Source organism: Musca autumnalis, unplaced genomic scaffold (genome assembly GCF_047663935.1).
Source record: "Musca autumnalis isolate F117 unplaced genomic scaffold, ASM4766393v1 scaffold_2, whole genome shotgun sequence".
NCBI classification, from domain to species: domain Eukaryota; kingdom Metazoa; phylum Arthropoda; class Insecta; order Diptera; family Muscidae; genus Musca; species Musca autumnalis.
Window position 1 is genome coordinate 83,522,747 of NW_027411755.1, and position 25,412 is coordinate 83,548,158.

At 34.8% G+C, this 25,412-nt stretch overlaps 1 protein-coding gene across 1 annotated transcript in view; it reads right to left on the reverse strand.

Moving 5' to 3' along the window:
- Window positions 1-25,412, reverse strand: part of LOC141394178 (uncharacterized) — a 322,066-nt gene that overhangs the window by 78,309 nt on the left and 218,345 nt on the right. The window contains exons 2-5 of the mRNA XM_073968141.1: window positions 22,789-24,798; window positions 22,564-22,728; window positions 17,513-17,935; window positions 17,117-17,431 (exon numbers count right to left, since the gene is read on the reverse strand). Of these exons, the coding sequence (XP_073824242.1) occupies window positions 17,117-17,431; window positions 17,513-17,935; window positions 22,564-22,728; window positions 22,789-24,782 (2,897 nt within the window). The 5' untranslated portion in view covers window positions 24,783-24,798. The remainder of the gene's footprint in view (window positions 1-17,116; window positions 17,432-17,512; window positions 17,936-22,563; window positions 22,729-22,788; window positions 24,799-25,412) is intronic.

Here is a 25,412-nt window from a genome sequence, read left to right on the forward strand (position 1 = left end):
TGCATACAAAAACACATTATTTTAGTTTATTTTAACATTTTGCTGTTTTCACTTATTTTTTACAAGAGTTTTATTTTATTATTTTTATTGCAGTTTTGTGTGTTTCTTCTTTATTCTCTTCATTCAAACCCAACGCTAGTCATCACTTGAGACTCAATTTAATTCAACTTGATTTCTTCTTGGTTTATTTAGCCGTCTTCGTTTTTATCATTTTGTTGCATTCAATCCATTCGTCTCCTCATCCTCATCTCACCCTCTGTGGAAATGAATTGAATCCTTCAAAAACACATTTTCTCTTATGTCCTTCTGTGGGACATTGATGCGGCGTTTCGTCTAGAAAACATGGCTGCATAATACGCTTCTTTAGAGATGGTTATGGTCATTATGATGGTATGTATGTATAAATTTTGGTCTTCATTTATTTTATGGTTTTGAGAAATGGCCATAGACATGTTATGAGTTGCTTATATTAGCAACTGCCATCAAAAAACCAAGGAAAACGAAATCATAACTTAAAAAAGTACATTTTGCAACCTTTGCTATGGTGCATTTGTACTCAAAATCTTCCAGTTGCCTTTATACGGGACAATATGAAATTATTGAATTCCATAATTGCAGAATACAACTTAGTTATAATATTTGCGAGAAAAGTAGTCGAAGAGAACATTTATATGATGACATTTTCTACTCCTTAATATGAAGTACATATTTCAATTCATAAAAAGGCGAAGAAGTTTTTCCAATATCCACTTGTCGAAATGTCTAAGCCTTGATTTTGTTGTTGCTGAACGGTTATTATTCTTTATGTCCACTATTTGTATCATAAGCAGCTATGTTTGTTGGCACTTCATGTTATGTCCACTAACAAATCCATGATGATTATCTTGTCCAATTGCCAAGAATATTGTGATTTGCAGTTGATTCTATTGAGTTTCAGCTGGGTCTTAATGAAGCGTACATGTTTAGGTTTAAAGTACATGTACTATTTTACACGACATAATTTGAATATTATTGAATAAAATTGTGGCAAATGATAAGTAGATGTCATACGTGATATGTATGTATAATTAACGTTTCTTTGAAAATGTGATCCATTTTGGAAAAAACGTGCACCGTCTGGGGAAATTTAAAGCCTTGAAATTAAATTTATTTGTTTAATACCAATTTACATTAGGCCATTTTCTAGGAAATTTTGTCGGAGTCGTAATCGTGGAAAAAAAACCCGACTCTTTTTTTTCTAAATATTTCAAAGGAATTTTTATTTTATTTTTATATGGTAGAAAGATGAACATTAATAAATTGGGGGAATCGTTTATTCATTTTGGAAGAAAACTATGAGAAAACATGTGTGCAAAGGCTTCATTATAATTATTTTTGGTCCAATTGATTCACTTAATTTTTGCAAACAAATGTAAAGTTCCATGACAATATAATTATAATTGCACCTTTTGCGTGGGTTTCCTGGCTCAATTGATTTTTTAGCACACCATCACATTTATGGCAAAACTTATTTACACTTTGGAACACTGCACAGTGGATCCACTTGTATGGAGAAAGTGGCCAAAATATTTAGCGTGCAAAAATCAAGCCAATGCGGCGGATATAGCTTTGTTCTGCTGCGAAGAGTGTTTTAAGAAACCACGAGCGTAACATTCTCCCCCTTTCCCCTCTGGAGGAGGTAAACTGTGAGAATTGTTTTATGCTGTTAATACAAAATTACATGGACAAAGGTCCTGATTATCTTATGATGCAAAAATAGGCTTGGGGAAACAAAACAATCTCTAAAACAACGTAAAATCCAACCAATTTAGCGCATTAAAAAAATCGACATTTTTGTCTGAAAATTGGTAAAATTTTTAATATAGATCTTTTAGTGTTCTTCCTGGAAGGCATTTACCGCCAACGTAAGACAAATTTGGAAGAAGATTTTTTCACCTTGCCAATGATACCAATTATGTTAATGTACGTGGTCAGATAACAGAGTTATGCGCTAATATATCCATAGAAACGCTATTCTAGGGCAGCTTTAGTCAGCGACCCACCGTTTATAGTCTGGCACTAGATGGCAGCTGATTTTAATACTGAATAATCTTAGACCGATGACCTACGTTGGAAAATTATTCCCGAGGTGGGCACTGGTGGGCATCATGACTAAAACCTTAGGACAAATTTAAGTATATGATCGAACTGGCATTACAAACTACACTAAGAAAATATGCAGCTAACTAGAATTCCACATCACACTAAAAGACTATTTTTTATTGAAAATTAAGCTATTACCTCCTCCTTTAAAATCCACTATAATATTTTGCTATACGTATTAGTTTCGCTATATTTTGAATATATTTACTTGGACTTAAAATATAGGTTGCCCTCACAACAAAATATATTAATCAAATGTTGCGACTTTTGAAGCTATTCTTCAGAAGATCGCGTTCGAATGAAACAAAAACTAATATATTTTGAAAAAGGTCCATGTCATAGCTGTCAGAGTTGCCATAAGTTGCACTAACATTTTGACATTAATTTTTTTATTTTTGGCCAATAGGTGAATCCACTGTGCACTGGTTTTATTAAATGGTTTTATTTAGCGCACCCCGTTTGTTTTATTTATTCTTGGGTCAAATTTAGTAATTCAAATTTCACCCTCTTCCTGTCAACCGATTAATCTGAAATTTTGTATACACTTTGGATTTTGGTGACAATACAATTATGTTTATTCATTATCATTATAAATTCAAGATGGCCGCCGCTACAAAATGGCGGATAATTTATGTTTTATTAATCCCATAAATATGGGTATCAAATGAAAGGGCTCAACAAGCAGAATACAATATACCATAAAAAATTGAAATCCAAGATGGCGGCCGCTACAAAATGGCGGATAACGTAGGTTTTATCAATCCCATCAATATGGGTATCAAATGAAAGGGCTCAACAAGCAGAATACAATATACTATAAAAATTGAAATCCAAGATGGCGGCCGCTACAAAATGGCGGATAACGTAGGTTTTATCAATCCCATCAATATGGGTATCAAATGAAAGTGCTCAACCAGTAGAATACAATGTACTATATAAAATTAAAATTCAAGATGGTGGCCTCTACAAAAATAAATAAATGGGTGATAACAATTTTTTAACAATCCCACCAATATGTGTATCAAATAAAAGGGCTTGACAAGAAGAATACAGTGCACTATACAGTACATCTTATACACCCGAAAGCCATACAGTTTCCAGCTAAGTACAATTACAGGACGGCTGAAAGAAGAATGTTGCCTTTAATACTAGCATGGGCTTCTACAATACATAAAATGCAGGGCAGCACTGTGGATCACGCAGTCGTATACTTAGGTGCGAAACTGTTTGAAGAAGGTCAAGCCTACGTGGCTCTTAGTAGAGTAAGATCTTTGCAGGGACTACGTATAGAGGAGTTGGACTGCAATAAACCTTGCAATAATGAAGCACTAAATGAATTAAACAGAATGCGAAATAAAAACTAAAAACTAGAAAATAAAAATAGGTAAAAAAACTTTTTAAGTTAAACGGTTTTATGTTAAACATACATTGCAATGTTTAAGATAAATGTACTAAAAACCAAAAAATAATAAAATAGATACAGTCGTGGGAATTATAAACATATGCATAGACTAGACTAAAATAAAACCGTGGGGCACGTCAATTGTCTACAAATTATCGACTTAATGTGCGATAGAAGACTCGTTTAATTCGTCGTTAGGCATTTGGCCCGCAGACGGTGAGGAAATTACTTACTATTTTCTTGCTCATGGAAATAGTTATACACTCCATGTAAATAAAAGAGATGCTTCAACTAGTTTATCGTTGGACATTCACACTGCTGGCTGGCGAGGAATCGTTTTACTGCTCGTAGTTTGTCTTTAATCGACAAAGTACTACTCGCTCACCACTATGAAACCCTAAAACTCGCTTATAATCGAGCTTGCTAGCTTGTTTGCACATTCTATCCCTACTTATCACACGTCCATCGCTGTCGGTTGAACAACTGCCTTATTATAGTGTAACATTACAAAACGAACATTTTGATCAACGATTGTAGACAATTGACGTGCCCCACGGTTTTATTTTAGTCTAGTCTATGCGTATGTTTATAATTCCCACGACTGTATCTATTTTATTATTTTTTTGTTTTTAGTACATTTATCTTAAACATTGCAATGAAGGTTTAACATAAAACCTTTTAACTTAAAAAGTTTTTTTACCTATTTTTATTTCCCACTTATTTACACCCAACACTATAATGTGGAAAGTGTATTACAAAATAGTTTTGACCAAAATTCATGTAACACTGCGAAATAGTTGTTCTAGACCCCCCTCTTGGTATACCAATCTTCACATATCGACAAAATGAAACGATCCGTCCGTCCATTAATATTTTAATCGACCTCCGGGCAATAGGGATAGGTAATGGAAAGCAATAATCGATTTTCCGACTTTTCGATTTTGGTCTAAAACTAAAAATGCGATTTTTCGGTCTTGCGATTATTTCAGTTGTTTTAAAACTCGACTTTCGACTTTTTCATAACCGCAGAAAATCGATTATAATCGACTATTCGTCGATTTTCGAGTTTTCTTTTGAAACTGTAAAACCGCCAAAAGTGTAAAACCGCCAAGTCCACAATCTATGGGCAAACTCGAAAATCGATCACAAGATAATCGATTATGCGATTTTCCCTCCAGACAAAAGTCGACTACGATTTTTAGATTTTTGACTGCAAAAAGTCGATTAATCGATTAACCGAAAGTCGACTTACCTATCCCTGCCGGGCAACATTAAAGACCGATCGTCAAGAAAGTTTTTATGGAGGTCGGGTTGCGATAAAAATACAAACACATTCAGTAACTCACAATGAAACTGAACCACCTTCATTGCCAAACATGTTTTTTATTTAAAATATATTAAAGAAGATATTGTAAATGCTTGATATTTCAAAGTTTGATCGATCCAAATTTTTAAGAGAATTCCCGATAGATAAAGTCAACTAGATAAGAGAGATTTGCAAATGGTTCGTAGATGACGATCCAGTCATTGCCGTAATATGTATTTCACTCATTATATATGGCCTACGGATGTGTTTGGAGGATATAGAGGTATAAAAATCAGTTTTTAATTGCGAATTTAGCTCATATTGACCAAAACTTTATTATTAACTTTATTATATATTGAGGAAAATGTAAAACTAAGTGACCCAGCCTTATGGTATCAGGTCCAATTTGAAATACCGCTATAGTAATATCGTCTTCTATTTGTATTTGTACTGTGCTCCTGGAATAACGTATATATTAGAATTATGATCTGTAACAGGAAAAATATTTTTATATGTAAGGAAAATGACAGATTTTTCTGCCGACAGCGTTGTGTAAAAGATTACGACCCAATCCTTCCTAATTAGATGACTTTACTGTCAGCAATGCTAGGGCATGTGATTAAAATATTATCTAAAGATTTCAGGCACCTTATTGAAGTTCCAAAAATTGAGCCGATAATATATTTTTCTTTCAATAAGTACCTGTCATATGTATAGTATGGCATGTAGTCGCCTCTAATATACAACAGATCTCTAGGAATCGATTTCAATTGAATAATGTCAAACTAGCCAAAAGTATTGCTGTCGAATGATTAATAATACCAAATTGGAGGTATTATTAAACTGGTTCATTTTGACTGTGTCTTTTATTAGACTTCGTTATATATCTTCCTATATAACAATGACCTTAAAATATACTTTTTAATATAATTTAAACTCAAAACATTTCGTGGAAAGATAGTGTCCAGGAGTAGTGGTGTATGATATCACATGATCGGCCTCTTCCTACTATTGCCCTCACTTGCCATCACTTGTTTTGACTTTATTGTTTTTTATAGAAGTCCTACAAGTCTTCTGCTGGTTTTCTCGTCTTATCTTCTATGAGAAGGCCTATTGGACTACTATGGCAGACCTTGTAGTCTTCTATGAGAAATCCTACTGATCATCACCATGAAGACCAACATGTTCTGTACATAAGTCCTTAGATCTTCTCTGAGGAAACATACTAGACTTCAATGTAAAGATCAGAACAATTTCTATGAAAAGACCTACTGGTCTGCCTATGTGCTCGCTGGTGTTGATGATAGATCTAGAATATTTTGATAACATTTTCCATTCCACTCATTCGGGTGCAATTCCACAAAAGTACAAAATGTGTGGGCTTATATTAAGTACTACAAACTTTTGGATTTGATCCAGTTTAAGACCCGATCTTAAATTGCTTACCCCATGTAGTACTTATGATCCGGATTACACTTATATAAATTTACAATTTTTATCATTTGCATTAAACAATCCAAAGAAGATTTTGTTCTCATATTCCCAAACATTCAGAACCTCTTATACAAGCGTTAAAGTTTTAAAGAAATATGCAGAGAAATGCATGGAAATCCTGGTGATCTTTCCTTGCATGTTAAATTATTAACATTGCCTTCATTCACAGTCCACATTGACAAGGATGATATACATACATATTAATACCTATGTCACGTCCCTCTACCTGTGACATCAATGTAGAGCTCGGAGTCGACTCCGGAGATGGAGTTGGAGTTGAAGGAAAAGTAGCTCGACTCCGAAACCCTGCTATTTACAAAAACTCAGAATTGTGTAGCTTTGGCCATGCTTTCGTGATTCGTTCCTGCTTTTTCATTGAAATTGCCCAGGTAAACTCACCACAGATTTAACATTGAAAAGAAGACAAAATGCATTTTGAAAAGAACAGTTTGCGAAAATAAGCTTATAATTTTATTGACGGTTAAAACGGTTAGCAATGAATCATAATGATTCATGCAACCTAATACTTCGTACTAAAGGTTCAGACTTCGCACTGAAGGTTCAGCCCTCAAATAAATTAAATAGAAAGCTGTGCAAGCATCGAATATTGGCTACTTAAGAAATGTGTTCACTGTTATTGAAAATCCATGCGGCAATATTATTAGAATGCCAACTATGCGAAAAAATAAAAAAGTCGATGGCAAGAAATTATTGTGTCAAAGCAGCAAATCTTCTTGAAACACATGAAATTTCAATATTTAAAATTTAGTATCTTGATTTCTTAAAATATTTGGAAGTTGTCGGACAGATAATCAGTGTTGCCGACAGTTTTTGGTCGGAAATCGGGCAAATTTTTTTTAAAAACTGTCTCGCTTAAGTACAAGCTTTTTATGTATTTAATAAGCTCACCAAGCCATATGAAGATCGGTTAATACGGTTTCGAGCTATCGTTGGCACCGACTTCAAAAAATGGCATTTAAAGAAAACGGTTTTAAAGTGTCTATGCTACAGCTCAAGAAATTGTTCCCTTCCAATTCTCATATATCAGACAATTTTGCTCCGATCGGCTCACAGGTAGTGTAGAGTATGCCTCAAAAAATTTCAAGCCGATCGGAGCAAAATTGTCTGATATATGAGAATTGGATGGGAACAATTTCTTGAGCTTTGTATGTAGCATAGACACTTTAAAATAATAAGCCAATAATTTTTTTACCACTATAAAAACAGCTTTCAGAAGATGATAGATTTCCTCGTGGTTATCGAGTTTGTAGTAATGCAGCAAAGTAAAGCTGGGTACACATTGCCAGTTTTGAATGAAAGATTAGTTCAAACATCGCTTGCTTGACAGTGTGACCGTCCATGTTTGTCGGTACACGTACATTTGGTTGATGGGCAGTCGAAAATCGACAAAAACTCTCATTAAAGAGGACATGGGTAGGAAGTATTTTATTTCGAACATTTTTCAAGGAAGATTTTCATCCATTAGCAATCCTACATGAAAATTTTCAGCTGATGTAAATCCAAGATGTGTCAAAAACTATGAAAATACCTCCATTCCAGATATGTGCATAAATAAAGGCAATCCGTCGCGAAATTGTTTAAAACATTAAAATAGCTCATAAAATCGTGTTTGGAGTATTATTTTCCTTAAAGTCTTTCGTGAAATTCTGGTCAAATACGATAACTATATCGTCTTTTATTTCATGCAATACGGGATTACGTGAAAAATCTTCATTTTGGACGACAAAATCAAATCGCCATTCTTTAATTTTGATCCAAAAAATCGTCAAAGTGACGATAAATCGTCAAATTCGGCAACACTGCAGATAATTCCTTTTCTTTACTCTCCACCATAAGAGAGAGGGTATATTGACTTCGTCATTCCGTTTGTTACACATCGAAATATTCATCTGAGACCCCATAAAGTATATGGGGATTTCTGGGTGAATGTAATAAATATTAAATCGCGAAAAATGCATCCAAGGCCACTGTGCGATTTTTTGATAAAAAATGCAAAAACCGATACTAAATAATTTATGGGTATTTCTTTGCATTTAGTTTTTACGGAATTAGTCTGGAACTGTTAGGCAAAAAAAATATGAATTTATACTGATTTTGCTGATGAGCAGCATCAACACAGCCAAAAATAAGGGAAATCAAAAACACCTTTTGCAAAAGTGTCCGATTTCACTCAGAATTCCTAATTATATTCTTTATCAGCTTAAAATTCTAAGTCGCTATAACAATGTCCGCCCATGGCTGAAATTTGGTATTTAGTTTTCGTTGGGGTATAAAACTCTTCACCTTAATTTTGTCGGTATAGGTCCACGCCTTCAAGTAGCCACCATAGAGCGGTACCTCTCGATTTTCAGTATGTTGAAGGTTGTGGCCTCAATAACCCTCCGAAATGGCTGAAATTTGCTATTTAATCGTTGTTGGGGCTGCAAAGCAGGTACAAAGCATATCTTGCAAAAAATCAGACAGTATAGGTCCACGGTTTGGAATAACTCTATTTTAACAGTACCACATAAATTAAGATTTTTTGAGGATTTTAGGAGGATTTTATTTTTTTATTTATTTTTTTTTTATCTAATTGGTTGGTAATTGTAGTTTTGTGTTCCCAGAAGTTAGAAAACTTACTCGCAAAAAATAACTTTTAATATATATTCAAGAATTAGTCTAGCCCCTATGCCCGATTTGATATATTTTGAGTTTTTTGTCCGAGATTGTTGTAATTTGTTATTGTATGTTGTCAGAGAATACAAAAGCTCAATTCCGAAAATTCCACAGTATGGATTGGAAAAAAAATTCTGAGAAATCATGAAGAAAACATTTTACATCGTCAACAACTTTACTGGTGTGTTGAGTGTCATATGCTTCCCTTTCTACCCTACATGTTTTAAATCAAAAAGATACGACATGTATAATGAAAACTCGAATATTTGCCATCAAAAATAGTTTTACAAAAATAGTTTTATTGTTTTCTTAACTAGTCCCCAGCTAAATATATACACTTTCCAATCGAGACAGCTTCACAACATGGTTTATGAACGCTTTAGCAGCATCGTCTGGCGACGAAATTCGTTGATCACGCATTTTTTCTTGATGTGCGGGAATCGTATAAAGTCATTGGGTTCCAGGACAGGGCTGTACGGCGGATGACCTATCATTCCCACGTTTTGTCCGGTCAAAAAGGCGCTGGTGCGTGAGAGCTCACATTGTCATAGTGTACAATGGTTCGTATTCTCTTGTTCGTTTTTCGAATTTCTCCGGATACTACAGGGAAACAAATTGTAGTGTATCAGGCGGAATTAATTACGTTCCTCAAGCCGTATAGTAGACACACGGTCGGTTTAGCCGAAGAAACAGGCGACCATTTGATTCGAAGTGCTTCTTCCATGAACAATTTTCTTGGGATTTGGCTCGCTTTAAGAGACCCCCACCGTCGATTGCTGTTTTGTTTCGGGCTTATTCGCATAGCTCCAAGATTCGTCGTTTGTGACGATCATATAAACGTCGTTTGAAGCACCGCGATCGTATTATTCACAATTTCTTTGCAAAAATCGACAAGAACCTTTTTTATGCGATTGTGAAATTGTGCTGGATCTGACGAGAAAACCCCATTTTGCAGCCATGCGTTCATACAATATCAAATGTTAGTTGGTGGAGGAAATGTCCAATGATGTCTCTATCTTACAGTATATAACATGACGATCTTGCGTTATCCGTTGACGTACGGACTAATTTTTTTCTGGCACAACGGCCGTTTTTGAACGACTCTCATGACCTTCGTTTTTCGGCGAGTGTCGGCGAGGATTGAATTAATTAAAGCAGTGTTTTATATTGCTATAGGATGGTCCTTTATCGACATTCAAAAATTTAAATTTGATCGATCCACTCTTGCCGTGAAAAATTATCGGACGAAAATGTTTACAAATAAATTCCATATTTTTTGCAACTTGATTTTTTCAAGTCACTGTAAACAATAGGTTTGTCCTTGTACTCGATCGTTTTTACTAAATGTCGCTGAAACACTTTTTATAGCAACTTTTCCTTCATACAACAACTGTCAAAATTCGCAACATTTGTAATAATTATTGAAAATTATCGAGTACTCAGACAGGCATAATACAACACACACGGTGCTCTTGAAACAATTTTAAATGGAAGGTGCTTACACCTTAGAAGTTTTTGCGGATTCTGAAACTACAATGTTCGTAGATGAGAAAAATCAAAAAACAAAAAAAATCGCCGGAGCGCTTTTTAAATAAATCGCGATTTAAGTTGACATTTTTAGGGGTTGTTTAGGTTATCACGATTTTGCTTAGAAACCGCAAGTCCTATCAAAATGGGACTAAAGAAAATATTGTAGCTATGAAAATTTTCTACAAGACCGACCTTTACGGTGTTTTCGTAGTTTTTACCATTTTTGAGATATAGACTGCACTGACTGTATCGCCCCCTTATAAAACAATGTCATGAAGGGTGCGCCTTAACTAACTTTTGATGAAAACCTCTTACACAGGGAAAGTTTTTATGAATTCTGAAAGAGCTGTGTTCATAGATGAGAAAAATTCAAAAACAAGAAAAAATCGCAGTTGGGATTTTTAAATAAATCGCGGTCAAAATTCACATTTTTAGGTGTTTTTTAGGAATTCACGATTTTGCTTGGAAACCGTAGGTCCAATCGAAATGGAGCTAAAGAAAATGTTGTTGCTGTGAAAATTTTCTAGAGGATTGATGTTTATCATTTGTTCCCAGCCTGTACCATTTTTGAGATAAAGAAGCTCAGTTTACATTTTTAGGTTTTTTGTTAGGGTTTCGCGATTTTACTTGAATACGGTAAGTCTTATCGATATGGTACCTGAGAAAATCTTAAAGTTGTGAAAATTCTCTACAAGACTGGCTTAAGTAACTTATCCTAAGTTGTAACAGTTTTTTAGATATATAAGTTTAAGTTGGGAATTTGCAGACATGACATTGTTTTATAAGGGGGCGATACAGAATTGAATTGAATTTGAATTGTCCCAATTTGAACTTCTATATCTCAATAACGGTAAAACCGACGAGAATGCCATAAAGGTCAATCTTGTAGAGAATTTTTATAGCTACAACATTTATTTTAGTTCCATTTTGATAGAACTTGCGGATTCTGAGCAAAATAGCGAAAACCTAAACAACCACTAAAAATTTCAACTTAAATCGCGATTTATTTAAAAAGCGCTCCGGCGATTTTTTTGTTTTTTGATTTTTCTCATCTATAAACATTGTAGTTTCAGTATCCGCAAAAACTTCCGAGGTGTAAGCACCTTCCATTTAAAATTGTTTCAAGAGCACCGTGCACATGGTCATATGCCAAACTATCCTGAGTACGCTTAGGCAAAATACTGTCAAACTGTCTAAAAAACTGCCAAATGGTGCCAGAAATGTTTCTAGTATCCTGTATTATGTATTATTCAAAAATAATAATAATCTATGAAGAGTTTCAGTTATTTGGTTTTTAGCTATGTATATCGGCGTAGACCCTTGTTTTACCATAATTTGAACCGATTTTTTATTGTAATTTGCATTTTGGTTTCCTTGGTTGATCAAAACAAAAATGATTTCATAGTATTCGTCGCTGTATCAGAAACAAAACACACAATTTTCTTATAATCAAACATATCCCTTTTCCCTAAAACAAAGCTATAATAAAGGACATTAAACCACAAGAGGAGAGAACAAAAAACATGTACATATATAAAAACAAAACAATTTGACTAAAATAAAATGACCAAAGGAACAATGAAATGTAGGTTTTTTACATTTAAAAAACAACTCAGCCGCGAACTATGCAACAACTGTGCATATAAGTACGTGTGTGTGAGTGCATGTTTTCATTACAGTTAAATTAAAAAATTCCTAAAATAATCAAAAACCACAGTTCCGTTGCATCCCCTTCCTTTGACTTATTAAAATCCCTAATGAAAACAATAAATAAGAAAAAGGAAATCCTTTTAAATACCAAACAAAAAAGGATAAAGAAAATCAAACCTAAAAAACAAACAGTAAAGATTGCGGACAAATTAACTAAAAATAACTCATTAAGGTTTTTACACAAAATTCCGCCTTGCAACAATCTAGTAAGAGTATGTATGTATTTTAATTTTCACACATGGATTTCGGAACTGTTGCAATATCCCACATCACTACAAGCGTTTTCTTATTTCCCTCGTCCAGTTGGCGATATGGGTACCACCAAAGCATTATTTTGTCTCATGTATATAGCCTCAAGGATACTTACATACATTTATGCAACTCAGTACTCATTCAAGAGAAACCTAAAAGTATGCAATGCATTCACTAAATCACGCTTGCGGCCACTAAAAATGCAATCTTCACCAAAGCATAGCTGGTCATTCTAAGATTGCTGCAAATACCATACTGCTGCTAATGCGGGATGAATGCAACAGTGACAATAGAAACAAAAAGAAGGATTTTTCAATACATACGTTGTACTAGTGGCGATTATTTTGTTTTAGGTTTTAGTCTGTTGCATGTTTATTGCTTAGCAAATGAAATGCATTTCAGAAAGAAGAAACAATGACATGATTACCGGAGGGCGATGGTCATTAGTGAATTTTTTATAATATCATAGGCTTTTATTAGGCAGCTACAAATTTGCTGAATAGAATATGGTTGTTTATTTTGTAACTGATTTTTCCTTAAATCAAATTTGATCGGTTGGATGGCTGTAGACAAAACTTGAGAAAAAATTTTGAAAGAAATTTGACCATGGCGATTTTGACCTTGCAGATGAAGTTTGATGGATTATATGCGTTCACAATTTTTGTCCTTTAGCACAAGAGCTACAACTTTGACTCTGAGATAAAGTCAAATTTCCTAACGGTTTGGAAGATATAGTCCTAACTAAATTACCCCTTTTTACATCGAAGCCTCAAACCTTTGGAGGCCTATAACCGCGAAAGTTGATGAGATAGGGAAAAACGGCGAGAGACGTGTCTTCTCATTTTTTGGTGTTCTATCACATTCTAATGAATAGAAATTCAAATAATTTGCATGCAAACGAATTTATAAATCCCGTGTAAAAAATATATTGATTTTGTATGACGAGTTTGCTTCAAAATACGAGGAATCTGTAGGTATCGTAATGTAAGTCTATACCAAATAAATATTTGTAAGCTAACTTCTGATTATGAAAAAGTTTGAGAATTATTTTTTGGACATTTTGGACCATTATCGCAGGAAGTATGGACTTACTTCGGACAAATATTCAAATAGATCCAAGAGGGGTCCTGAAACAGCACTTTTCCAAAATTTTGTGTGGGAGGTACTCGAAGGACATGACTGGATGAAATAATAGGATGTGCAAAGTTTGAACCAATCAGATAATCCCCTTAAGAGTTATCTTGCGGATTTGCGATTTTAGTTAGGTTTCTTGCTTGTTTTCCATTGTTTCGTGGAGCTTTTCGGCCATAATCTCAGGAAGTATGGAATTGCCATTGCAATTGTACCATCGTAAAGGGGACCGCAAGGACAATCTGACAATTCAAAACGATTCGAGAAGACTCTTAAATTTCACTTTTCCGAATTTTGTGAGGGAGGTACTTGAAGCTGTAGACCGATATAGTCTTACCCGATCTATATCTGGACGGAATAATAATATATGGAAAGTTTGGACCAAATCGAATGCTCACTTCGACAGTTATCCTTCACAAAATTTTCAGACATATTTTGAACTTTTGTGGGGGAGGTGCTCGAAGGAGTGAACCGATATAGCCCATATTCGAAATTAAACTATTACGAAGCGTAAAATTTGGTTCAAATCGGTAGATCCGTTCGGGAGTTATCATGCGCACCAGCCAGCTAGACTGTAACAGAGGCAGATGAACGGACAGGGCTAAATAGACTCTAACTTGTCTGAAACGAATTTCGTCCAAATATACTTGGGGTCTAAAGCCATTATTTCGATGAGGCACATCTTTGGTCGTATTTTGCATACATTCCCTTTACCCTAAAGCCTGAGGGTATAAAGTAGTTGGCGAAGCGACCAAATGCTGCAATATTTGTATAAAAAATCCAATTGGACAACTGAACTGAAAAATTCTCTCCACACAAAACCCATTATATATTAGGCAGTAGGCCCGTTATCTAACAGACAGTAGGCCCGTTATCTAACAGACACATTATTGCAATTTGCATCAGGGGAAATGTCATTAGTTATTTTTCCATATGTAAGCTATTTTGCCGGTATATGCCCTCAAGGAATTAAAATATGGACCCAAAAAAATTTGTATATTTTTCCGCTAAATAATATCAGATCATCATCCAATATTATAGGCATTTTCTTTAACCTATACTCTTACCTCCAGCATAATTTCGTGACTATTGAGCTGTAATTGCGACCTCCAGCGTGTTTATGATAACAATACAAACAAAAAACTGGATATATTAGGCTGTAACTCTGTTATCTGATCACGTACATCAACATAATTGACATCAATGGGAAGGTCAAAAGATCGTCTTCCAAGTATAACTTACTTGCCCGGAATGTATCTTCCAGGAATAAAGATATAAGCTGTATATAAAAATTTTCACACAAAAGTTATGTGTCGATTAGGTCGATATTTAGAGGGTTAATGTAATCTGATCGCCATCTCATATTGCAAACTTCTTCTTTGTCATATACTCTTACCTTATTTAAAATTTCGCGTTGGTCGGACTATTATTGCGACCTACAGAGCCTTTACACAATTGGATAAAAATTATGTTTTTGGTCCATTTCACCCTCTAAATATTTCGCTATCATCAGCAATAAAAATATGGATCTATTCTGACCTCCATACAAAATTTCGTTACGATCGGTCCATAATTGCGGCCTGGAGTTTGATTACAATTTATAATGGACAGACGGGCGGACGGACACACATCTCAAAATCGGTTTATCTCGTCGAGATATGATGATTGGTATACTACATTGGGGGTCTCCGACGAATATTTCGCGGTGTTACATGAATTTTTACCAAAGCAAACATATAATACCCTTTCCACATAGTGGCAGTATTTTTTTTTTGACCATTTACATGAAAACTTTAGTATTGTTAAATAAAATAACTAAAAGCGGGGTTAAGTTCGGCCGGACCGAAATTTTTGTACCCTCTACCACGAATTTTATGGAAGTAAATATGAAAAATTAGTTACCTTTCGTTTATAAAAGTACTTATCTCTTCCTCTATGTTAAGGCTTATTCCTCGGAGGAGCAGAATATATTAAGTGATGATAATCAATTTATATTGATAAATTTCTGCGTTGAGGTTTTCTACCCATTCAAAGTCACATTAAACAAAAATGGACCAATATTTATAATTTTCCGAATTGAACTTTTTTTCCTCCTTTTGCAAAGTTGAATTTTCGTGAAATTTCTGTTGCTATGTTGAATTGAGGCCATAACCTTAAAAATACCGAAAATCGGGAGGTACACTTTATAGAGAGCTATACTAAAAATTTTCAGTTGGAAATTTGTATACCAACATTGAAGAAGAAATGCCAAATTTCACCCATTTCGGTGGGATATTGCGGCCACAACCTTCAAAGTGCCGAAAATTGGGCGATACCGTTTTATGGGGACCTATACCGACAAATTTCAGGTGGAAACTTTTGTATCCACAACAAAGACTAAATATCAAACTTCAGCTATTTCGGTGCGATATTGAGGACACAACAAAAAATACCGAAAATCGGTAGGTCCCGTTTTATGGGGTCTTTATAAACCTGGACCTATACCGAAAAATTTAAGGTGGAATGTTTTATACCCACAACGAAGACTAAATGCCAAATTTCAGTCATTTCGGCTGAAATCGGGAGGTACCATTCTATGGGGTTTACATGAAAACGTGGACCTATACCGACAATTTTGCAAATTTTGGTGCAAAGTTTTATACACACAGCGAAGACTAAATGCCAAATTTCAGCCATTTTGGTTGGATATTGAGGCCACAACATTCAAAATACTGAAAGTCGAAAGGTACCGTACTATGGGGCCTATATGAAGACGTGGAACTATACCGGCGAATTCCTGGTGGAAAGTTGTATACACACAACGAAGACTAAATGCCAAATGTCAGCCATTTCGGTGGGTCACAACCTTTCAAATATCGAAAGTCGGGAGGTACAGTTCTTTCGGGGCTACATAAAGACGTAGACCACCTATACCGACAAATTTCAGGTGCAACGTTTTTAACCCCCAACGAAGACTAAACGCCAAATTTCAGTCATTTTGGTTGGATATTGAGGCCACGACCTTCAAAATCATTAAGGACCATTCTATGGGCTCTAAAAAACGTGGACCATTATAGCCCATTTTCAATACCTAACATCCTAGGACTAATGGAAACTTCTATGACAAATTGATTGATTCCTGATTTCAACAGACAGACGAATGAACGGACATTGTTATATCGATTTAGAATTTTATGCTTATCAAGGGTGTCCGACGAATATTTCGATGTGGTAACAACGGAATGACAAATTTAGTTATACCCTCCATATTATAGCGGAGGGTAAAAAAAACTGACAAAGTATTGGTGCAAAATGTCCTGAAAATTAATGGTTTGTCACTCCGTTGTAAATATAATTGGTGACTCAACTAAAAAGATGATGCAACCCGTGATTTGAAATCGAAAATTTGAGTGGATGTAATCAGTATAGAAATCAGTTGACCTAATAGGAAAGTTAACGGGTACTGTTATAAAATTTAAACCGTATGTACTTACTTGCTTTGAAAAACTTTTCCACATGAATTACACTGGAAATTGTTCTTTTTTGGACAATGTTTCAGGGGACTCTGTTTATCCTTCGTACCATGGGCTTTATCGATATGGTCTTTCAAATTATGCCTTCTTGAGTATTTTAACCCGCAAATGGTACATTCAAATATTTTCTCATTTGTATGTCTACGCAAGTGACATCGTAAAGACTGTTTACGAAATGATTTCTCACAAAGTGGGCATTTGATTTGTTCCTGAGTTGCCATAGCATTGTTTGTATGATAGAGGCGATGGTAGATAATTTCCGATTCATAAGATGCTCTAAATGTGGATAACGAAAGTTAAAGAGGTTATGTGATTTTTAAGTAATTTGATTTATATTACTAAATGTTTAGTACTTACTCAAAACTACACATATCGCATTTCCGAGGGACTACACCTTGGTGTAAAATTTGTGACTGTTGTTCGTCCGCATTCTCCTCACTAACTTGAATTTGAGTATCTGGCTCCAAAGTTTTCTGTGTCAAACAGATTTTTGGTTTACATTTTCGTAAATGTCGACCTAGTTCTTGACCATTGACAAATTTTTCTCCACAAACCATGCACATGGAAAGTGAATGCTCTCTCTCACGGTGATCTAATAATTCATCTCTAGATTGGAAATTCTTTTGACAATCAAGACATTTGTTCGCTTTTTGCGTTTGTAATGATTTCCGAAGTTTTTCTCTATTAATTGCTTCAGCACTGATGCAGGGTATATTATCGGCGTTAATTTCAATTTTAATTATTTGCTCATCAACTGGTACAGTGTTTTCAGTAGTGCATCTACAAGTTTTAAATAGAAATGAACATAGTTTCAGAAATATGTTTTTGTATGTTTGAGCATAAACGAATTATTGAACATTGCTATTATAGAAACAAGTAAGAACGGCGTTAAGTTTCGAAGTTTGTATAGCCTCCATCACGTACTGTATTGAAGTAAATGGGACCGTCACCATTGTTCTTTCCAAAACATGGACCAATATTGACAATTTTCCGAATTGAGCATTGTTATTTTTGACAAAAACCCATCGAAATACATGAAATTGGAAAATACCGGTTCATGGGTGCTAGACTAAAACTAGGTTATATGTATATGGATAGTTTTTACAGTGTTTTATTTTGAGTGAGTTTTCTATCTTCTGGAATCACAAAATTCCAATTAACAACATATTCGGCAGATAGATATGACTAAAATTAAAAGCTAAAATTTCACCAAAACTTGACCCGAAAACACATAAAATACACATTAAATGAATAGGAAAAGCAATAGACTTTCCTTCAAATGTATCTTCTATATTTAACAACACACATTTCATTGATTTTTTCCATAAATTCTGAATAGTTTTGTATTTTTAATATATTTTTATATGCATGATACAATAAGGAGGTAGCAGCAACTGCCGTTTTTGGTAACATAAGATGTCAAAATTTGACATAAATTCAATACAATTGACACATTATGTTACCACCAGCTGGGCTTCAGCTGGGCTGATAATGCTACCTTTCTTATTGTATCATGTTTATATGTTTCTATTTTCAAAATTAAAGAGAGAGAGACATGTCAAAACAATGTTTGTGTATACAGCCTTTCAGTTATTTGTTTCTGATTTTTTACGCGATTTTGAACTATTGGACAAGAAATGTGTGTGGAATTAAGAAGGAAACACAACCATCTTCCTTCTGCATCTATACAAAAAGTTTAGTACATTAATTTGCATTCATCTTTTTCCTTTTTTCTAAAAATTTTTGTGTTTTCAACAAATTTTTCAATTTTGAATTTAGACATGTAGTAATTTATTTTTTTTTTGCGAATTTAAAGTGGTGTTGGCCAGAGTTTTACTACATCGCCACAACAAATGTCGTAATTTTTCGATAAATTCTCTCCTTTGTTATGCCATGTTCATACCAGCATTTGAATCACTTTGTTCGCTCTCATAATTATGTACACGAATTAACCGGTTCATACGACATGGTACACAATTAATAGCAACATGATTCATATTTTCATACTTTTTATTTACTGAATTTAAAGAAAGTTTCAGCCAAAAGACGAGTAAAATTAATTGATATAAACTAAAAAAATATTTGTCCTTCTTTCAGATATCTATTTAATATTAAATAATATTATTTTCATTCATCTTTTCTATTTTTTCTCACAATTTTGGTGTTTTCAGCACATTTTTTAAGTTTTCTATTTTCAAAATTATCGAGAGAGAGACCTGCCAAAATAACTTTTTGGTATACAGAGTTTCTGGCGGACATTTGATTTTTGTTTCTAAATTTGTGCGCGAATTTAAAACGATGAACAAGAAATGCAACTGCAATGGAAGAGAAGAGAAAATTTGCTATGATTTGAATGTATACTAGTCGTTAAACCATTTACTTTTCATTCACATTTTGCAGTTTTTCTAAAAATATTTGGGTTTTTAATATATTTTTAAATTTTATATTTTTTTGTCATAATTAATTTATTTCGATTGTTTGAGTGGAGTATTCGATAAATTCTCTCGTTTGTTAGAGATGGGTCATATTTTATCGTCGTTCTGAGAGTAATTTAAATTGAACAATGTACAAAAATCGTTGTTCGTTCTCAAAATTGTGTATGGGAAATGAAGTAATTATATCGTAATTTGGGGTCGAACAACGAATAGAGTGCGAATTACCGTCAGTCTGAACAAGGCATTAGGGATGGGAAATATTTATTCGTCGTTCAGAGAGTATTTCTAATCGAACAACGTAGAAAAATCGACTTACAATTTTATGCTTTCATAATTCCACGGTGCGCCTGAACTAAATTTAAATGAAAGGTCCACCTGAAACGTTTTTGCGGATTCTAAAACTACAATGTTCACAGATGGAAAAAAATCAAAAAACAGAAAAAATCGCCGGAGCGCGTTTTGAATTAATCGCGGTCAAAGTTCACATTTTTAGAGTTTTTTTTAAGTTCTCACGATTTTTCTTGGAGACAGCAAGTTCTATTAAAATGGGACTAAAGAAAATGTTGTGGCAGTGACCTTTATGAAATTTTCCTAGATTTTACCCTTCTTCTTATAACTAACTTTAAATGAAAACCTCTTACACCTGGGAAGTTTTGGCGGATTCTGAGAAAAATTCAAAAACAAGAAAAAATCGCTGGAGGGATTTTTAAATTAATCGTGTCAAAGTCAACATTTTTGTTTTATAAGTTGTCCCAATTGAACTTCAATATCTAAAAATTAATAAAACCTACGAAAGTATCATAAAAGAGAATGTAGAGGATTTTGACTGCTACAGCAATTTCTTTAGTCCCATTTCGATAGGACTTGCGGTTTCCAAGCAAAATCGTGAACACCTAATAAACCCTAAAAATATGAACTTTGACTACGATTTATTTAGAAAGCGTTTCGGCGACTTACCGCCTGTTCATGTATGTCGCACGGAAACCTGTACGAAAGGAAAGCAGTCACTCACTTCCGCCTAAAAATGCGTTCATGTATTTCGCAAACTATCGTGCGATTGCCGTTACGTCATAGACTAATAAAAAGATAGACGACGGAATGCTCTCACCGAGTATGTTCGAATTGAGTATGCTTACAGAGGTACTCAAAATAAAATGCCAAAAAATACAAGTTAATAAATATTTTGTTCTGGCAAAAGGCAACTTGGGGTTAGTTTTTGATGGGAACAATATCCTCAGACAAAAATATCCATGAAAATATTGCCATTTTCCCCAAAAAACGTCTTCGAACTTTTTTGAGTTTTCGTGTTTGAGTAGGTTTACGGCGCAAAATTGAGTATTCCTTCGTCTATCTTTTTATTAGTCTATGGTTACGTATCCTATGCGAAATACTACTAATTTGAATGTAGATTTGTACAACTATGTTTATAAATGAGATCCAAATGAGAAATGAAAACAAAATCCACATGTACATACAAGCATTGGAATATGTGTGATTTGTTTTGTTTGAAAAATAAAATGTGTCGGTATTTTGAATTATTTTATTTGATTGATTTCTTCAAAATAATGAATGAAACAGCGTATAAAACGTGTCTACAACATTTTTATTTTGAGTCAAGAATGTGTTGTTCATATTTGATTTAAGATTTTCGGTGTTATTCGCGAGATTACGTTCTACTCGACAGCTATAGAGCAAGTGAGTGATTTTGACAGTCTCTTTCTATAAGAGACAGTCCTTTCGAAATACATAAACCCAAATTTAATGGAAAAGTGTACGTTTACGTATTATTTCGTATAGCTTGTCGGTCGCATAGATTTTCGTTTCGAAGGTGTTTACATGAACAGAAAATGGGGTTTTTCCATTTCGGAAGCGCAAAAAACCTTTCGGTCGACATACATGAAGAGGCTGTTAGTGTTTCTCGATTTTTCTCATCTATGAACTGCCTAGTTTCAGAAGCCGCAAAAACTTCTCAGGTGTAAGCATCTGTGATTTAATCTTCGACTTTGCCCTACTTTGATATAGCCCCTTTAGAACGATACGTCCAGATTTTCAGTATTTTGAAAGCTGTCGCCTCAATACCCCACCGAAAATCCTGAATTTTGTCGGTAGGTCTACGTATATATAGCGACCATAGAACGGTACCACCCGATTTTCGGCATTTTGAAGTTTTCAGCTTCCTTATCAAACCGAATTGGATAAAATTGGGTATGTATAAAATGTTCCAAAAGGGAATTATCAGTGTAGGTCCCTTTTTCCACGGTCTATCCATATTTTCGGTATTTTTAATGTTTCAGCGTCATTATGAATGACTTTTAGTATTTAGTCTTCAATGGTGGTATAACAAATTCCAGAAAAGTGTCATTAGTATAAGTCCACGTTTTTATATAGCCCCCATTAAAGAGTACCCTACTGATTTTCTGTATTTTGAAGGTTGTAGCCTTAATATCCAGCAGAAATGACTAAAATTGGGTACTTATTCTTCGTTGGATGTATAAAACTTTTCACCAGAAATTTATCGGTATAGGTCCACATTTTCATTAAGCCCCCATAGAACGGTACCTTCCTACTTATGGTATTTTGAAAGTGTTAGCCACATAATTCAACCGAAATGACTGATATTTGGTATTTAGTCTTCGTTGGAGTTAATTTCTTCCAGAAGTTTCTCGGTACAGGTCGACGTTTTGATACAGCGCCCATAATACGATATTCCGATTTTCGGCATTTTGAAAGTTTTAGCTACATTATTTAACCGGAATAACCACCTGATTTAAGATTATTAGTCTTGTTAATTGTTAACTGAAATTTCGTGTTCCCAGAGGAAAGAAAACGTTCTAGCAAAAAATAGAGTGTAGAGAGAAAATCGTATTTTTAATCCCAGCTGCGAACAAAATAAAAATATGAAGGTGGTGAAATTGAACATAAATTCACCTTTGAGACTTCATGGGTATTCATTTTCTTAGAATTTGTACTTACGCATTACTTAGTTTCCAATCTTTCACCTGCATATTTTCCATCCATTTCAAATCACTAGGTCTTTGTAAGGACATAGATCGAACATCGTATTCGCCATTATCGGCATAAATTGTTATAAACGATTCATTAGCTAATAAAGGATCTTCCACTTTATTCGTAGGGCTCCTAAGATAAAACAATAATTTCAAATTGCGAATAAATTAAATGTATTCAATTTTTACTCACGCCTCCATAATTTGTTCTATTTCCTTATCCTTTCCTTCGATTGTAGTTTCTTTTGTTTTATCAATCTTTATTTCAACATCAGCAGCCTTTTGTTTGTGTTCTAAAGTTTTGCGATGTCTTCTAGCTTTGCATGGACTATTAAATTCAAGGGAACATATCGAGCAAAAATATTTCGAGATAGAATGTTTATATTTTTCATGGCGTTGTAATGCAATTTGCGATGGCAGCACCTCTGGACATGTTAGGCATTTGAATTTTGACTGATATGCATCAGAGGCAGTGCCAAAATAATCCATATCAGGATGTTGATTGCGGATATGTTTGCGAAGTTCAAAGTTATAACGAAATCCCGATTTACATTTCAAACAATGCAGTGTACTACGTTTGCTAATGCAAATGGGTACCGATCGATTAATGGCGAGTAAAACTTCCTTGTGCTCAGGGCTTAAAAGATGACGTCTCATCTGATTGTTGTCTTCACATTCAAATCGACAATATGAACACCAAAAACAACCTGGACCTTCGGAAGTATCCAAATGTGAAGCGGAATTCCAATGAAGTAGAAAAGTTTCTTCGGTATTTGCATAAAAACGACAGGGGCGACATTGAAAGGGGGACTGCAACACTATCGAATGGATATTGTCCAAAATCATGTGCAATGATAAGCCAGGATGTAATTGCATGCGGCGATAATGGTAGTGGGAGATAAGATGCTTCCCGATGAGATGTCTACTCATAACATGTTTACATAAACTGCATCTTAAGAATGTAGAACGTCTTTTTCGCTTTTTGCCAAGAGTCGACGTCGAGGAGGTAGTGGTTACAGCATGTGCTTTATTTGTCTTTGTGGCGAACCCTTTACTAATATCCTCTCGTGGAATTTCTTCAATGACTGCCTTTTCTAGCTGTGTTTCAGGTTCGCAACGCTTTAAGTGGTAGCTTGTCTTCAAATGGTTTTCATAGATAATCTTGCTCTTTAATTTTCGACAACAAATGTTGCACCAATATTCCTGTTTTGTGGAGTGTTTGGCCACTTCAACGACCTCCTTATACTCTAAACGTTGTACTTTAGTTCCCGGTATCCATTTACCTTTGGTGTGATCTGAAGGAGGGTGTTGACCTTCATTCATGTCCACATCGTCCATATGATCATCCCAATTGGGCGAAAGTCTTGACAGTTGAGAGTGGGCCACCCTTATATTTGGCCGATGTTCAGGTTTCCATTTACCACCGGTATGGGAGGCTGGTACAACAGGAGGTGAATGTCTGATAAGAGGCAACTTCCATTTACCGCCAGAAGTGTGACCCTCAGCTTCCGGGTCGTAATCTTCATCATCGTCATCATCTATCTCATCGACATCTCCCTCATCTTCTTCCTCCTCTTCGCTTAATTCCGGAGATTCATGTTCGTATGTTATAGGCTTGAAAAGAGTCTCATACGATTTCTTTGTCTCACCCATATCGCTTACAGCCTTTAACAGATTATCACTACCATGGTGTTCGCTATGATGGGTTCCAATCCACGACTCCGCCTCATGTGAGGAATGATCCGATTGTAGGGATTTTTGTCTTTGCAATTGACCAGGTCCAACAGTTTTACCACCACTGGGAACATGATGATGACTTACTGAGGATTGCACACTTTGCAATTGTAGTGACGAGAAGAAAACATCCGCACCCAGTTCATAGGGCAAATCATAACTTTCTCCAAGATTTTTTGAACTTTTGCCACCGTGGCTTGAAGTTGTTGGTGGTTCGGGTTCATTGAAATGAAATGGTTCATAGTTTATGGGCGGTGTTACATCAGAGTTACGATGTTGTGATGATGTAGCTGGATTGGGTGTTGAAGTTGCTGGTGTTTGGGTTGTAGTTATAGTCGTTGCGACTGCATTTCGATTACAATTTTGTTTACGATGTTGGATATAGTTTTCTAGTCCAACAATTGTTTGGCTACATTTAATGCAGAGATGCGTATCATCGATATCAGCATCCATTATATGTATTTTTCACCTGTAATAGAAAAAGATTAAAATTTGTTATTGTTATTTGAAATTACCAGTCCCCTCATATGGTTATATGATTATGTTTCAATCAATGCACATTTTCTATATGTCAAGACAACATAAAAGAATTTAAGTTTAAAAAGGTTTTAGTTATTGGGGACAGGATAACGGCCATAAGTTTTAATATAAATGTAAATGTACAGCATGATTCATTGGTCTTTACTGAGATCAAATGAAGTCGCGACGGATTTGATCATTCTCATCATATTTGACATGATTCCGATTAATGGAAACAACCCACCGAAATGATCTATCATGGAAGTAATTGATCTTGCATAAGTAAAATCTAATTTTCGAATCTTGACCATGTCTTTTTCAGCAACCCATTTATATCAGATTTTCAGCAACATTAGGACCAACCTTATAGCGATGCATTTTCAACAACATGAAGAGTGCACAGCGGAATTTTATGCAACCCCCAGTTAATAAAAAAGAGAAATGTATAACCACAGCCACAACCTTCAAAATACCCAAAATCGGGAGGTACCTTTCTATGCGGGCTATATGAAGACGTGGACCTATACTGATAAATTTCAGGTGAAAAGTTTTATACCCCCAAAG